Source organism: Oncorhynchus kisutch, linkage group LG29 (assembly GCF_002021735.2).
Source record: "Oncorhynchus kisutch isolate 150728-3 linkage group LG29, Okis_V2, whole genome shotgun sequence".
Lineage (NCBI taxonomy): Eukaryota > Metazoa > Chordata > Actinopteri > Salmoniformes > Salmonidae > Oncorhynchus > Oncorhynchus kisutch.
The window spans coordinates 30,470,182-30,487,629 of NC_034202.2; the positions used below are offsets into that span (position 1 = coordinate 30,470,182).

General features: G+C 42.9%; 1 protein-coding gene across 8 annotated transcripts; it reads left to right on the top strand.

Annotated features, from left to right (window-relative positions):
• Window positions 1-9,268: 9,268 nt before the first annotated feature.
• On the top strand, window positions 9,269-16,511 carry LOC109873730 (pre-mRNA 3' end processing protein WDR33). Of its 8 annotated transcripts, none has more exons than XM_020465423.2 (10): window positions 9,277-9,563; window positions 10,377-10,438; window positions 10,616-11,353; window positions 11,681-12,328; window positions 14,168-14,257; window positions 14,613-14,743; window positions 14,894-14,999; window positions 15,218-15,281; window positions 15,497-15,598; window positions 15,788-16,511. In XM_020465423.2, exons 1-10 carry the CDS (start codon window positions 9,558-9,560, stop codon window positions 15,923-15,925), a joined length of 2,085 nt encoding a protein of 694 aa, XP_020321012.1. In that variant the 5' UTR covers window positions 9,277-9,557; the 3' UTR covers window positions 15,926-16,511. The 8 variants fall into 8 exon arrangements, with proteins under 8 accessions (XP_031665281.1, XP_020321012.1, XP_020321009.1 ...); XM_020465420.2 differs by having other exon boundaries at window positions 9,277-9,510; XM_020465421.2 differs by having other exon boundaries at window positions 9,277-9,474.
• The last annotated feature ends 937 nt before the right edge of the window (window positions 16,512-17,448 follow it).

Sequence of the window (17,448 nt, forward strand, 5' to 3'; positions counted from 1 at the left end):
TGTATTGTTGTATCTGAATGCCTACAGTTGGTCACAAAGCCACCTAAAAATAAAGCCACCTAAATATATCTGATAAAAATCTGAATATGAAATGTCAAAAACAAGACTAGCCAGTGTGTGCCCAGTGGGTAAATACCAATGTCTTAATGTTTTAATGTCCTGTACAATCATTTGATAATAACTAATGATGTTTGCACTGCAAAAATGTTGTACAAAGTCAGTGTACCAACCCAAATTTCATCCTACAATCAATTGTTAGAAAACAGCCCGATGCCTCTACCAACTGATTGACTTTTTCTTATCCTATTGGCTATAGCACTTTAGGTGTTGTGCTATTCATTCCAATTATGTGGAAAGGTTTAGCCATATACAGTGCATTCGGAAAGTATTCAGACCCCTTGACTTTTTCCGCATTTTGTTACGTTACAGCCTTATTCTAAAATGTACGAAATTGTTTTCTCCCCCTGATCAATCTACATACAATACCCTATAATGACAAAGCAAAAACAGTTTTTTTTAAACATTTTTGCAAATGTACACTACCAGTCAAAGGTTTTAGAACACTTACTCATTCAAGGGGTTTTCTTTATTTGTACTATTTTCTATATTGTAGAATAATAGTGAAGACATCAAACTATGAAATAACACATATGGAATCATGTAGTAACCAAAAAAGTGTGAAACAAATCAAAATGTGAGATTCTTCAAATAACCACCATTTGCCTTGATGACAGCTTTGCACACTCTGCACACACTGGAATTCTCTCAACCAGCTCATGAGGTAATCACCTGGAATGTATTTCAATTAACAGGTGTGCCTTGTTAAAAGTTAATTTGTGGATTTCTTTCCTTCTTAAAACCGCGTAAGGATCCGCCCCTCAATTTTTGCCAAAGATGACATACCCAAATCTAACTGCCTGTAGCTCAGGCATTGAAGCAAGGATATGCATATTCTTGATACCATTTGAAAGGAAACACTTTGTCGTTTGTGGAAATGTGAAATGAATGTAGGAGAATGTAACACATTGGATCTGGTAAAATAAAATACAAAGAAAAATATCAATTGTTTCTTTGTATTTTTTTTGTACCATCTTTGAAATGCAAGATAAAGGCCTTAATGTATTATTCCAGCCCAGGCGCAATTTAGATTTTGGCCACTAGATGGCAGCAGTGTAGCTGCAAAATTTTACACTGATCCAATGAACCATTGTATTTCTGTTCAAAATTTTGTTTCAAGCCTGAACAAATGTGTCTAATTGGTTTAAGAATAACTTTTCAAGTTCATAACTGTGCACTCTCCTCAAACAATAGCACGGTATTATTTCCCTGTAATAGCTACTGTAAATTGGACAGTGCAGTTAGATTAACAAGAATTTAAGCTTTCTGCCAATATCAGATATGTCTATGTCCTGGGAAATGTTCTTGTTACTTACAACCTTATGCTAATCGCATTCGCCTTAGCTCAACCATCCTGTGGGGGACCCACCAATCCTGAAGAAATGTAAAGCGTTTGAGCCAATCAGTTGTGTTGTGACAAGGTAGGGGTAGTATACAGAAGATAGCCCTATTTGGTAAAATACCAAGTCTATATTATGGAAAGAACAGCTCAAATAAGGAAAGAGAAACGACAGTCCATCATTACTTTAAGACACGAAGGTCAGTGAATACGGAAAATTTCAAGAACTTTGAAAGTTTCTTCAAGTGCAGTCGTAAAAAACATCAAGCGCAATGATGAAACTGTCTCTCATGAGGAACACCACAGGAATGGAAGACCCAGAGTTGCCTCTGCTGCAGAGGATAAGTTCAGTAGTTACCAGCCTCAGAAATTGCAGCCCAAATAAATGCTTCACAGAGTTCAAGTAACAGACACATCTCAACATCAACTGTTCAGAGGAGACTGTGTTAATCAGGCCTTCGTGATTGACTTGCTGCAAAGAAACCACTACTAAAATGACATCAATAAGAAGAAGAGACTTGCTTGGGCCAAGAAACACGAGCAACGGACATTAGACCGGTGGAAATGTGTCCTTTGGTCTGGAGTCCAAATTGGGCATGTTTGGTTCTGTTACTGTAATTTAATTATGCCAATGTGTTTTCATTAATTGTAAACCCTTAATCTATTTTATGAGAATTTGTAAGATTCTTGTTTGCATAAAATAGACGGAGACCAGCCATTTCAATAATAGGTAATAGAATTTATTCTCGAAGCGCGCTGCCACGTTACCACGAGCAACAGTTTATATACAATAACATGACGTCATTTCATTGCTTAACAGAATCCCCTCCTCTCGACCGGGACAAAGTGAGATTAATAGTTCATTCTAACTTACTAACACACTCACAGGTCACACAACATAACTGAATTAACTTTTGACCCACCAACATTATCGATCACCACTTAGCTGACAGTTCTAATTAACAGAAAACCTAGGAATGCACTCACTTCCTTATCTAAAAACCCCAGAGCTCAGTTTCGTAGGTTCAACCATAGGTTAACTACCTTATCTGTTTACTTAATCCACAACCCATTTGTTTCTTCCTAGTTGGAATGGTGTTCATTAACTTTAATTACTCTATGTCCGTGTCACACAATCCCTTCTTATGAACTCATATTGTTAATCAGATATAATAAAACAGAGTATAAGTTTACTTAGTTACAGTTCTATTTGAAATGGGGATATTGTTTATTCATTTATTCATAATAATTCTAACAGGTTCCAACCACCGTGTCTTTGTGAGACAAGGTGTGGGTGAACGGATGATCTCTGCATGTGTATTTCCCACCGTAAAGCATGGAGGAGGAGTTGGTATGGTGTGGGGGTGCTTTGCTGGTGACACTGTCTGTGATGTATTTAGAATTCAAGGCACACTTAACCAGCATGGCTACCACAGCATTCTGCAGTGATACGCCATCCCATCTGGTTTGGGCTTAGTGGGACTATCATTTTTTTTTCAACAGGACAATGACCCAACACAACTTCAGGCGATTTGACCAAGAAGGAGAGTGATGGAGTGCTGCATCAAATGACCTGGCCTCCATAATCACCCGACATCAACCAAATCGAGATGGTTTGGGATGAGTTGGACAACAGAGTGAAAAGCAGTCAACAAGTGCTCAGCATATGTGGGAACTCCTTCAAGACTGTTGAAAAGCATTCCAGTTGAAGCTGGTTAAGAGAATGCCAAGAGTGTGCAAAGCTCTCATTGAGGCAAAGGGTGACTATTTGAAGAATCTCAAATATAACATATATTTTAATTTGTTTAACACTTTTTTGGTTACTACATGATTCCATATGTGTTATTTCATAGTTTTGATGTCTCAATATTATTCTACAATGTAGAACATAGTACAAATAAAGAAAAACCCTTGAACAAGTAGGTGTTCAAAAAACGTTTGACTGGTAGTGAAAATATATTTTTTTAAATTAATTATCACATTTACATATGTATTCAAACCATTTACTCAGTACTTTGTTGAAGCACCTTTGTCAGCGATTACAGCCTTGAGTCTTCTTAGGTATTATCTCAGGTAACTGAGCTAAACAACTACCGCCTCGTAGCACTTACTTCCGTCATCATGAAGTGCTTTGAGAGACTAGTCAAGGACCATATCACATCCACCCTACTTGACACCCTAGACCCACTCCAATTTGCTTACCGCCCCAATAGGTCCACAGAAGACGCAATCGCAACCACAGTGCACACTGCCCTAACCCATCTGGACAAGAGGAATACCTATGTGAGAATGCTGTTCATCGACTACAGCTCAGCATTTAAAACCATAGTACCCTCCAAACTCATCATCAAGACCCTGGGTCTCGACCCCGCCCTGTGCAACTGGGTACTGGACTTCCTGACTGGCTGCCCCCAGGTGGTGAGGGTAGGTAACAACATCTTCACCCCGCTGATCCTCAACACTGGGGCCCCACAAGGGTGCGTTCTGAACCCTCTCCTGTACTCCCTGTTCACCCACGACTGCGTGGCCATGCACGCCTCCAACTCAATCATCAAGTTTGCGGACGACACTACAGTGGTAGGCTTGATTACCAACAACGACGAGACGGTCTACAGGGAGGAGGTGAGGGCCCTCAGAGTGTGGTGTCAGGAAAATAACCTCACACTCAACGTCAACAAAACAAAGGAGATGATTGTCGACTTCAGGAAACAGCAGAGGGAGCACCCCCCTATCCACAACGACGGGACAGTAGTGGAGAGGGTAGTAAGTTTTAAGTTCCTCTGCGTACACATCACGGACAAACTGAATTGGTCCACCCACACATACAGCGTGGTGAAGAAGGCGCAGCGCGGCCTCTTCAACCTCAGGAGGCTGAAGAAATTCAAAAGCACTCACAAACTTCTACAGATGCACAATCGAGAGCATCCTGTCGGGCTGTATCACCGCCTGGTACGGCAACTGCTCCGCCCACAACTGTAAGGATCTCCAGAGGGTAGTGAGGTCTGCACAACGCATCACCGGGGGCAAACTACCTGCCCTCCAGGACACCTACACCACCCGATGGCACAGGAAGGCCATAAAGATCATCAAGGACAACAACCACCCGAGCCACTGCCTGTTCACCCCGCTATCATCCAGAAGGCGCGGTCAGTACAGGTGCATCAAAGCAGGGACCGAGAGACTGAAAAACAGCTTCTATCTCAAGGCCATCAGACTGTTAAACAGCCACCACTAACATTGAGTGGCTGCTGCCAACATACTGTCTCAACTCCAGCCACTTTAATAATGGAAATTGATGGAAAAAATGTTTCACTAGCCACTTTAAACAATGCCACTTAATATAATGTTTACATACCCTACATTACTCATCTCATATGTACGTATATGTATATACTGAACTCTATATCATCTACTGTGTCTTTATGTAATACATGTATTACTAGCCACTTTAAACTATGCCACTTTGTTTACATACCCTACATTACTCATCTCATATGTATATACTGTACTCGATACCATCTACTGCATCTTGCCTATGCCGTTCTGTACCATCACTCATTCATATATCTTTATGTACATATTCTTTATCCCTTTACACTTGTGTAAAAGCATTTAGAAATAAGCATTTTGCTACACTTGCATTAACATCTGCTAACCATGTGTATGTATTTGTATGACGCTACAAGCTTGGCACCCCTGTATTTGGGGAGTTTCTCCCATTCTTCTCTGCAGATCCTCTCAAGCTCTGTCAGGTTGGATGAGGAGCGTTGCTGCACAGCTATTTTCAGGCCTCTCCAGAGATGTTTGATCGGGTTCAAGTCCAGCTCTGGCTGGACCACCCAACTAAATTCAGAGACCAGTCCAGAAGCCACTCCTGCGTTGTCTTGGTTGTGTGCTTAATGTCGTTGTCCTGTTGGAAGGTGAACCTTCGCCACAGTCTAAGGTCCTGAGCACTCTGCAGCAGGTTTTCATTAAGGATCTCTCTGTACTTTGCTCCGTTCATCTTTTCCCTCAATCCTGACTAGTCTCCCAGTCCTTGCCACTGAAAAATCATCCCCACAGAATGATGCTGCAACCACCATGCTTCACCGTAGGGATGGTGCCAGATTTCCTCCAGACGTGACACTTGGCATTCAGTCTAAAGAGTTCAATCTTGGTTTCATCAGATCAGAGCATCTTGTTTCTCATGGTCTGAGGGTCCTTTAGGTGCCTTTTGACCAACTCCAAGCGGGCTGTCATGTGTCTTCTACTGAGGTGTGGCTTCCGTCTGGCCACTCTACCAGAAAGGCCTGATTGGTGGAAGTGCTGCAGAGACAGTTGTAGTTCTGGAAGTGTTAAGGGATTTTTATGAGTAACGACTAAATGATGTATGCTTTTAAATCAGATCTATAACTAAACAGAATACTACTATGTTACTGTAGGGATGTATGAATCTTATTATAATCATAATACTGAATGTAATGTGTGTAGTTTTCGTCAAAAATAAGAACAAGGAATTTCTGTTCCTTGTTAGAAACTAATGGAGCTATCATCAGACGGGCTGGAATGCTGTGTTCCTTACAGGACATTCTGTCTCTACCCAGGGAGGGGAGAGACCTTGGGCTAGTAGTAGATTGTTTAACAGGTGGCAGACAATGTGGGAAGGCTTGTGAACTATATTGCCATTGTATCTGAGAGGAGGAGAGATATTTACGACGAAATGTGAGGTATATAAACCAATGTACATTGTATTATGACGAGAGCTCTCGAAAATAAACGCTACTGATTAATTATGAGACTGGTCTCTGTCCATTTTATGCAAATAAGTATCTTACAAATTCTTAGAAACGGACAGAGTATTTTAATTGAACATATAGGAAATAAATTCCTCTAACAGGAAGGTTATCTCATCCCCACAGAGGAACTCTGGAGCTCTGTCAGAGTGAACATTGGGTTCTTTGTCATCTCCCTGACCAAGGCCCTTCTCCCCCTGATTGCTCGGTTTAGCTGGGCAGCCAACTCTAGTCTTGGTGGTTCAAAACATCTTCCATTTAAGAATGATGGAGGCCACTGTATTCTTGGGGACCTTTAATGCTGCAGAAATGTTTTGGTACCCTTCCCCAGATCTGTGCCTCGACACAATCCTGTCTCGAAGCTCTATGGACAATTCCTTCAATCTCATGGCTTGGTTTTTGCTCTGACATGTACTGTCAAATGTTCGAGCTTATATAGACAGGTATGTGCTTTTCCAAATCATGTCCAATCAATTTAATTTACCAAAAGGTGGACTCCAATCAAGTTGTAGAAACATCATAATGATGATCAATGGAAACAGGATGCAACTGAACTCAATTTCAAGTCTCAGCAGTCTGAACACTTAAAGTTGAAGTCGTAAGTTTACCTGCACTTAGGTTGGAGTCATTAAAACACATTTTTCAACCACTCCACTAATTTCTTGTTAACAAACTATAGTTTGGGCAAGTCAGTTAGGATATTTACTTTGTGCATGACACAAGGGGGTCAAAAGTTTACATACACTAAGTTGGCCCTGTCCGGGGGTGTCCTCGGATGGGGCCACAGTGTCTCCTGACCCCTCCTGTCTCCCTCCAGTATTTATAATGCAGTAGTTTATGTGTCGGGGGGCTAGGGTCAGTTTTATCTGGAGTACTTCTCTTGTCCTATTGGTGTCCTGTATGAATCTAAGTGTGCCTTCTCTAATTCTCTCCTTCTCTCTTTCTTTCTCTCTCTCGGAGGACCTGAGCCCTAGGACCATGCCCCAGGACTACCTGACATGATGACTCCTTGCTGTCCCCAGTCCACCTGACCGTGCTGCTGCTCCAGTTTCAACTGTTCTGCCTTATTATTATTCGACCATGCTGGTCATTTATGAACATTTGAACATATTGGCCATGTTCTGTTATAATCTCCACCCGGCACAGCCAGAAGAGGACTGGCCACCCCACATAGCCTGGTTCCTCTCTAGGTTTCTTCCTAAGTTTTGGCCTTTCTAGGGAGTTTTTCCTAGCCATCGTGCTTCTACACCTGCATTGCTTGCTGTTTGGGGTTTTAGGCTGGGTTTCTGTACAGCACTTTGAGTTATCAGCTGATGTACGAAGGGCTATATAAATAAATTTGATTTGATTTGACTGTGCCTTTAAACAGATTGGAAAATTCCAGAAAATTATGTCATGGCTTTAGAAGCTTCTGATAGGCTAATTGACATAATTTGTGTCAATTGGAGGTTTACCTGTGGATGTATTTCAAGGCCTACCTTCAAACTCAGTGCCACTTTGCTTGACATCATGGGAAAATCAAAAGAAAAAATCAAAGTAATCAGCCAAGACCTCAGAAAAGAAATTGTCGACCTCCACAAGTCTGGTTCATCAAGCCCCTCCCCGGATGTTGTGTTAAACACTATACAACAAAGCTTTCTTAGTGTCCAACCAGCTTTCTCTTCCCTTAACCTTGCTCTTAGCACCTTCAAAACAAGGGCCATGTGGTTTGGTAAGAAGAATGCCCCTCTCCCCACCTGTGTGATTACGACCTCTGAGGGTTTAGAGCAAGTACTTGGCAGTATGGCTAGACTGTCCTTCTCTCAGCACATATCAAAGCTGCAGGCTATGGTTAAATCTACACTTGGTTTCCTCTATCGTAATCGCTCCTCTTTCACTCCAGCTGCCAAACTAACCCTGATTCAGATGACCATCCTACCCATGCTAGATTTTGGAGACGTAATTTATAGATCGGCAGGTAAGGGTGCTCTCGAGCGGCTAGATGTTCTTTACCATTCGGCCATCAGATCTGCCACCACTGCTCCTTATAGGACACATCACTACACTCTATACTCCTCTGTAAACATCTCTGTATACCTGTTGCAAGACCCACTGGATGATGCTTATTTATAAAACCCTCTTAGGCCACACTACTCTGTATCTGAGAAACCTACTGCAGCCATCATCCTCCACATACAACACCCATTCTGCCAGTCACATTCTGTTAAAGGTCCCCAAAGCACAAACATCCTTGGGTCGCTCCTCTTTACAGTTCGCTGCAGCTAGCGACTGGAACGAGCTGCAAAAAACACTCAAATTGGACAGTTTTATCTCCATCTCTTTGTTCAAAGACTCAATCATGGACACTCTTACTGGCTGCTTCATGTGATGTATTGTTGTCTCTACCTTCTTGCCCTTTGGGCTGTTGTCTGTGCCCAATAATGTTTATACCATGTTGTGTTGCTACCATGTTGTTGTCATATTGTGTTGCTATCATGCTGTGTTGTCATGTGTTGCTGTCATGCTATGTTGTTATCATAGGTCTCTCTTTATGTACTGTTGTGGTGTCTCTTTTGTCGTGATGTGTGTTTTGTCCTATCTTTTTTTTATTTATCCCACCCCCTGTCCCCGCAGGAGGCCTTTTGCCTTTTGGTAGGCCATCATAAATAAGAATTTGTTCTGAACTGACTTGCCTAGGTAAATAAAGGTTAACTAAAATAAAATAAAAGTGACTTGAATTGGAAGGTTACAGAAGGTATGGAATAGATTTTTTTTTTTATGTGTGTATTTTGTATGATGTCAGCTTTCCCACTTTTTTACTACAATGGATATTTTTTCTATAGGACCACCATAACACCATAGAAGAAGAAAGTTTCTGAGTGACCGTTTACGCAAAGATGTTAATAACTAAACCAAGCTAAACCACAACCCATCGTTTCAAATGGGAACAAGTGAGTAAGAGTGGGCGGAACAAGCAAGGAGGTTGGCAGTGCTAATCACAATTTAGCGAGATTCTATTGGAGTATTTCCGTTAGGGGACGCCTACTCTGAAGTGCGCGTGTGCAATAACTCAATTCGTCTTTGTACTCCTATACTACGCAATTCGTTTTTTTCCTTTGGCAAAGGGTACATTTGACAAAACTTAGTCCACTCTGTTCGTTACATATTTTAGTTTTGGGAACTGAAAACTGTATTGAGATCAGATGTTTAATCGATGAGATGATTAGCAGGACGTCGGCCAAAATTCATCTCGTTCCATCTTCTGTAGTGAGTGTAAACGCCAAGCGGATTGCTTCACATCTGGTGAAATATGTCTCATTGTTTTAACTGTGCCTCAAGCGTTTGCAGCAATGAGGGTTAGTTATACAAATATTTGACTGGGTATAATAAGATTTGCAGCGGCACACCCTCCACCAAATATTTTTGTTGTTGTTGCACATTTCTATGTCATTTAACTTTAGTACAGTTTTTCGTTTCGACGGATCTGACTGTAGAAGAACGAAGGCGTTTAGTGTCGGTTACAAAATTGAAAGGTAAATTACTATTAAAATGTCCCATTACAAACAACTAGTTTTACGTGGTGGTATGCAAATCAACTTTATAGAGACGTCGCTAGCTGGTAGCTAGTTAACGTTAGCCAACACAGGCTTCGGGAGTTTAGCTAGCGAGAACGTACAGTGTAACACTGGCCTCTTAAATTATATTCAATAACAGATGGCTATTTAATCATGTAAACCGCAACGTTTGTTTATTAACGCGAGCCAAGTTGACTTAGTTAGCTAGGTGGACTTGTTTTGCGAGACGATATCAAAATATAACGTTACTGATATAATAAGGCCTACATCACCTACATTTTATCAGATGACGAACTACTTTTTATAGCAACTGTTACATAACGTTACAGCTGTAACTAGCTAATTAGATACATTCGCACAGTTCTGACAACCCGGGGTAGCTAATGTTAGCTAGCTAACAAGCTACCGACTAACATGTGCCCTTTTAAAATGGCCGCAAGGGTCGTTAAGGTTCAGCTAGGTACTTATTTATCCGAGTGTGTCACGTCAGTAGCTAACTAGCTATAGTTTTGCAAATTCGGCTAGCTAGTTAGACATATTTTTACCACTAACTGGCACCTCTGTCAATGCAAAAACGTTATTTCTTGTCTGCAGATTATTCAGTGTATCCCAAAGATGGTCAGACCGTACTCCGGACCTCCTCGTTTCAAACCCAGGTATGTGCAGAGTTACAACAAAAGGGGCAGTGTATACTAATTAATAATTGGTGATGTCAATTAATTTGGATTTTAGTCTATTTTACTTGTGTAGACTAGATATGGCTAATGATATAAATAACATGAATTGTGTGGGTGTTTCAAGTTTCTTCAAGACTTTGTTTTGTTATTCAACAGGCCCTACTCTGATGGCTACAACATGCCACATGAAGAGAATTACAGCCCCTACCCCAGGAGTCAGAGAGGATTCCGGGGCCACTCAGGAAAGGTCCCTCCAAGCTGGAGAGATTCCAGAGGTAGAGGACGTGCTCACTTTGCCAAAAGGCCCCCACTGATGGGAGAACGGAGACCCCCACTGATGGGAGAACGGAGGCCCCCACTGATGGGAGAACGGAGGGAGCGACCTTTCAATCAGTGGAGGTCCCAAAACCAGGATTCCTTCAACACATACCCCTCCCAAACGGAGCCCCATCATGGCCACAGGAGGCCTTCCCCTTCCGGGCCAAACCGCCCCCCCCCAGCTCAGCATAGGTCCTCCCCGCATACTCCTGGACAAGGGCCCCAGGGCCAGAGGGGTGCACATATCCATGGAAACCACTCAGGTTACAGATCCCCCTCACCACGCCATTATCATAACCAACCTCCTGACAGGAGGCCACAACCCTCACAGTCCCCCCACAGTTCCTTCAGGGGCCCTCACAAGCGCCCAAGTCCGTCTCACGAAGAGGACAGGAGCTGGGGTGTCCGGCCGCCTTATAGTCCCAGGGAGAGGCAGTTTGAGCGCCCAGGTCGCGGGGGGATGCGCTGGAATGGGCCAGGGCCCATTCCCCGACCACACAATGGTGAACGTGGGCCCTCTGGCTCCCCCCAGAGAAAGCCACGGGATTCTCATGGCAGAGGTCCTTATCCAGAGAGGTACAGGAGTGAAGATACAGTATGGGCTGGGTAATATAAATGGAGGGGAAAAGTGTAAACTCACGTAGTCCTCTGCGTCAGAGGTCAAAATTATCGTTCAGTATTACAATGCTGATAAACAGTAAAATGCAGTGATCTGATGTTATTACACTACTAGTCACCTGCCACTGGAAAGTATATGCTCTGAAGGTTTTACTCTCCTACCTGTATCATGGCATAATGGTGAAGGGGCAGCATAAAGGAAAGCTAAACCTCCGTTTCCCACTTCACACGATAATGGATCTTCCAATGTAATCATTTTTTGTATTGTTTGTGATGGATGTGCAGGTGGTCTGCTGAGCGAGATCCCAGGCAGCAGCATGGAGTGGTGGGAAGGGAGCGGGAGGGCAGCGGACGCCGCAGCGCTGAGTGGGCACAGGAAGGCAGCCCTCACCACCCTCCCCACAGATCCCCCACATGGAAAGGAGGTTGGTCGTCGTCCTCTTTCCACGAGAACAGCCCTCAGGCAGGGCCAAGTGGACCACCACACAAGAGGAAGTTCCAGGAGCGCGGGATCCCTCCTGTAGGCCCTGATGTGGAGCATGGTCACCCAAAGCGCCCTCGCAGAGAGATTCCACATTACTTCAACACCCCTAGGGGATTTGGCGGCCGTCCCTTGTCATTCAGGGACAAGAGTCGTTTGCTGAAGGGGCGTAAAATGAGAGCGGAGTCGGTGATGAGGCTCAAAGTACCTCCACCTCAGCCCCAAGGAGCAGAGATCCATGAAGAGGAAGGGCCTCATACGTCCAGGGGAAATGCGCCATCCAAGTTTGCTCTTCGGAGGGAGCGTTTCCAAGCAAACGCTGGCCCACTGAGGAAGAGGCCGATGCCCCATCAATCACCCCCCAACCAAGAAGCCAATTCAACCAAGTCTTCCAGGGACTCTGAGTCACAGAAGGAACACGTGGACTCTCAGCGAGCCTTGAGCACACACAGGTACGGTATCTTCCTTCTCACTCTGGGAGCAGGGGCGTGATGATGTTTAGAAGGTCAATCTTCAAAGATATCTGAATATGAAGGGAATGCCAACTTACAGCCATTTTCCTGTGATGGAGGAAATGGAGTTACAGTGATGCCCTGTATCAGTTAAGTTTTGAAATCAAATATCCAAAGACCTCTGGGGTTGCACTTTCAAGTGTGCTGGCAGTGTACAAAATAATTCACAAGGGATTGTTCTGGGCGCCAGTCATTCAAAGTTGAATTCATATCTGCCTATTCGATACTATTCAATACAAAAGATACTAGAAAATCTCTGTGTTTTGCGAGGCCTGTCCCTCTGTGGTGCTATTGGGGTCTGAAGCTAGAGGTGCTCTGAGGTGCTCTTCTCTGACCAAGTGGAAAAGTAGAAGCAACATTCTCAAGATGCCAGACACAACATAACCCCCTGACATAACAGAAGTTCAAAAGAGCAGTTCATACATGAAGAGGACAGCTAATAAGAGAACTGAGGACATTCCCTTTAAATCAGCTGAAATGCCACAGTCGTTGCACACCAACATGCATGACTCATGGAAAAGGAGGAGATTGATGTTGATCACCATATAGAAGGCTCTGAAACTGGAAGCTGTCGTACTGGTTTAGGTTACACAATCTGTCAGTTTGAGCAATAACATTCAAATGGCAAATGAATATGCACCAGCTTCCATGAAGATGATGTCTTGAGGAACTTTGGGGAAAATGCATGATACTACCACTGGCAACAACGGGACAAGTGGCAAGAGGAGAGGACGATGCCATTCATTATTTATTTTTTAAACAACAAAAAAACATTTTAATAATTTGGCAGAACGCCATCTAGTGATTTACAGTAGTGAGTGCATCAATTCTCATACTTTTTCATACTGGTCCCGCATGGGAACTAAACCCACAACCCTGGCCAAGTGCCACGCGCTACCAACTGAGACAATTGGGACCTTACGCTGTAATAATACATAGATCATACAATACTACTTTTAATTCTTAGAGTCAACTGCACGTCTGCATTCTGTCTATCTAAATTTTTTTTGAATTACTCCCCAAATGAACAATTTGACCTTCAAGAAGCAAACTGACGACTGAAGAGATAATGGACCACACCTCTGTACATTAACAGCACACTGAACTTCATCTGGCTAGGCCAGTGAACAGTGGACTTTTTCTGCATGCAAGAATACATCAAATCTGTGTCTATACAGAACATATGCAGTGGACTACAGTTCTCTACACTACACAGTGGATCTAATATCTACACCGCAAGTTTTGCAGAGGATGGCAGCCTTACAAGTACAACAATTGGAATGTTTACAAGCAAACAATGGATTCCATTCATACAAAGTGCAAGCTGCTTTACAACAATTGCTCTGTTTGGCTTGTTTATTCAAGCGTACTAAGTTTTGACTGAAGATGTACAAGTGGAACACTGACCGTACACTGACCACCTCGAGCTTAATTCCTCACACTACTTTCACCAGACAGGATGCAAGATTACAAGATAATCCCCCTTTGAAATTGAATGCCCAGGGTTTGAAGAGGAGTTTAGATTTGGAAGCTGAGACTGACCTTAACGAAGACTAGTAAGGATGAACTAAAGATCAACAGGGAAATCATGGATAGATGGACCATTTGGCTGAACAGATTAGACGCTCATCTCCCTTTTTCATCATTATTTCAATAGTAAGTGGAGAGAATTGACAGCCTTTTGAGTCCAGCTTCAAGTGAAAATCTGGACAACAAGAGACCAGTTCCTCAGAGCTTTCGGCAACACTTTTCCATTCATGCGTGTCAATTTTCATTCAGAATTTGTGAGCAGCACTACTGGGATGTCAGGTGGATTCGGGGTTCAGTGACAATACAGCGTAAAGAAAACATGGACATTACGTGCTCTTTGTAAGTACCTGAGTGATGATCAGCTTTTATCATTCTTTTTATTCCACATGTAGACCAATGGTCTTTCCTGAGTAATTATGTGAATGTAGCTTTTCCAACAGAACTCTCTCCTTTCTGTTTGTCTTTCCATGTCAGTCCATTTTTTGAGATTACATGTTTTTGTTCTACAGAATAAAATTAACATTTTCCAGGGCATTATTTAGACTGATGGAATTCTCACTTACAGGGCAACATCTAAAGATGATGCTAGTAGTAGTAATGTTCTGCTCCGCTGCTTACCTAACCTGGCCTCACAGGCTCCACTGATGGGATGCTCATCACTTGTAATTCTCTGTCTTGGCTGGTCCCGCTCCAGCTCTTCCTCTATAGACAAACGGCTGGCTCGTGACCTAGTCGTTGTGTCCCAGTGGCAGGCACCTGGGACTAACTCAAGCTCAAAGGACAGCCCCCCAAGGGATAGAAGTAGGACACCAAAAAACAAAACTGGCAAGTGGCCCCTGATTTGGTTTGGTCTCATTTTGTCTGTTGGCTAACAGTTTGTTTGATGCTCCTCAATGGGAATGCAATGTCTCTTGGTAAATTTAATATGATTCATTATGAGAATACCTCTTACTCACTCCACTCCTGACTTTTCAGAGCGCTATTACAATTCAGATGAACAACTTACGCTGAATGAACGCTTCTCTAAAATCCATGACTCCAGTCCTTCCCCTTCACCAAGAGACCGGAGATATGCGGAAAGGTAATCCACCAATATGAGAATCAATATAAAAGATTTGATGTGAAGTGACATGATTGTATAGCATGGAATATAACCATCTGATTTGTTTAAATCTTGGTGCCTAGTGGTTATGGGTATTTGGTAATGATGTGTCACATGATGGGTATGGCTTCACACCAATAACTAGTTTCATTCAAGGTTATTTAGTCAGATAATTAACTTTTTGCTTGTTATTTTAGGCCAACGAACGTGCCACAGGAGAACCACAGACATGAAAGACCCTTCAGGAAACCAGGACCACAGGTGAGAATTTCCTGATGGCTGGGTTCTTTGAAAGCTGAGTGTTCATAGCTTTAGTCTTGGGAGTGGGAACGTGTTTACTGTAATGAGTAGGCCGCCCAGGGATACAATATGTCGAATGTTGCCTCCCATACATTTTGGCAACCCCTGCGCAATTATATTTCTCGATAAACTCCATTCCACCATGTATGCACATCCTTTACTCGTATGTCCCACAGAGATCGAGCTTCCGTCCCACTAGCCCAAATCGCAAACCAGGTCCTCCTCCTCAGAGAAGACCAGGCCCTGAACTGCCTGGTCCCTTTAGGAAGCCACTCATGGTATGTTGCATTTGTGAGCAGCTCCTATTATAACTTGTGGCCAGTAGGACTTGTCTTAGCCCACTGACTGTATTCATGTGCCTCTTGGCCTTTTGAAAATGGAGGTAGTAATATCACGGGGATGAAGCTGTAGGTCACTGAAACTGCATTTCTGACCGGTTTTGTTGAATTTTTTTCCCCCCTCTGTAGGGAGGCTTTGTGCCACGTCCTTTCTCTCAAAGGCCAGTGTTCAGGAAGAGCCAGAGCATCCTGTCCAAATACCGTAACATGCCGACGATGCGTCAACATGTACCCCACAACAGAGGGTCTAATTATCGCCGCTGGTGATCAAACTAGAGGGACCAAGGGCACAGTTCAGGGTTACACACCCTTTCCCCCTTGGCCTTGGGTTGCGTCTTTGTCCTGGAGATGGTCCCCCAATGCAACTCTCCCTGTTTGCATAAGATGTGTTTAAATATACAGAATAGGCTATCAGTTTCTAGTCTTCCAGACTGGTTATTATGGACATTGTTTTTTTGATTTCACAACTGTTACACCTCTCGTATCGTGTAAATGGTATTATGAAGATTTTACCTTTTTATAGTTCCCAGTACCACTTTTTTGTTGTTCCCCAGTGCTTAGAGAAACACTTTTTTGTTGTTCCCCAGTGCTTAGAGAAACACTTTTTTGTTGTTCCCCAGTGCTTAGAGAAACACTTTTTTGTTGTTCCCCAGTGCTTAGAGAAACACTTTTTGCTGTAAAGTAGAAGCAGTCTTCAAGACGATTCCCCAAGGGCTGTTGAATATGATGCTCAGTTTAATTCTCAACCTGTAAAAACTACTGATGCCATCTTCAAGTCCTGCTCATTTCAACCTATGTACATTGTTTTGTTTAAGATATTGCAAATAAATGGCTCAACATGCCTTTTGTGAAATTGTCTGTTGTGCCGTAGGATACACAATAGAATTGGATGTGTTTTCATAAGGACTTGGGAGATGTAGTTTGCATTTCACATTGCGTGTCACCAATTTCATCATGTCAAGGTTAATGTAAAATGGATGCTTTATTACTGGTCTCCCTTTATTCCAGTAGAAGCTTAATGGAAAAAGCAGTGATCAAAATATAGCTGGGAAATTCAATAGACTGATTCTCATTTATGAATACAATGATGTAGATGCTTTATGTAAATCAAGTCTTTACATCAGATCTCTTTCAGAGCCTAGTGGTTAGAGCGTTGGGCCAGTAACCGAAAGGTTGCTGGATCGAGTCCCCGAGCTGACAAGGTCCAAATCTGTCGTTCTGCACCTGAACAAGGCAGTTAACCTACTGTTCCCCGGTATGCTGTTATTGTAAATAAGAATTTGCTCTTAACTGACTTGCCTAGTTTAAGGTAAAATTAAATAGAATCGGGCTGCCTGTCTAAATGCAGGTAAGGCAAAACCTTGACAGATGTTAAAGACAAAAATGTACAGAGAAAGAATCAAATAGAAAAACGTGTGATAGAAGGAAATGCGCTGAAGTGAGAGGTGTGGAGACAACTGTTCTCGGGTGTGCCGTAAATATATTCCTTGGGGATCACCAGTCTGACGAGCCGTTGGCGCTGTAGTGTAGGCTAGCCGTGTCCTTTCTTGTGATTGGTTGTACAATGTCACCATAAAAGGAGAGGACTGCAGGGGACCATTTGTTTTTATGGACAGAAAAGAGCAGAAGCTCAGCTATCCGATCAGGCCCATTGTCTGTTGGACCGGTTGCATCCCAGAAGTGTCAAAGGTTTGACAGCTGAAGGAAGCTTGTGGGAATAACGGGTATAGAAAAGTAAGATTTGAAATAAAGGAGACAAAGGTACAAATACACTTATTTACAGGTTTGCT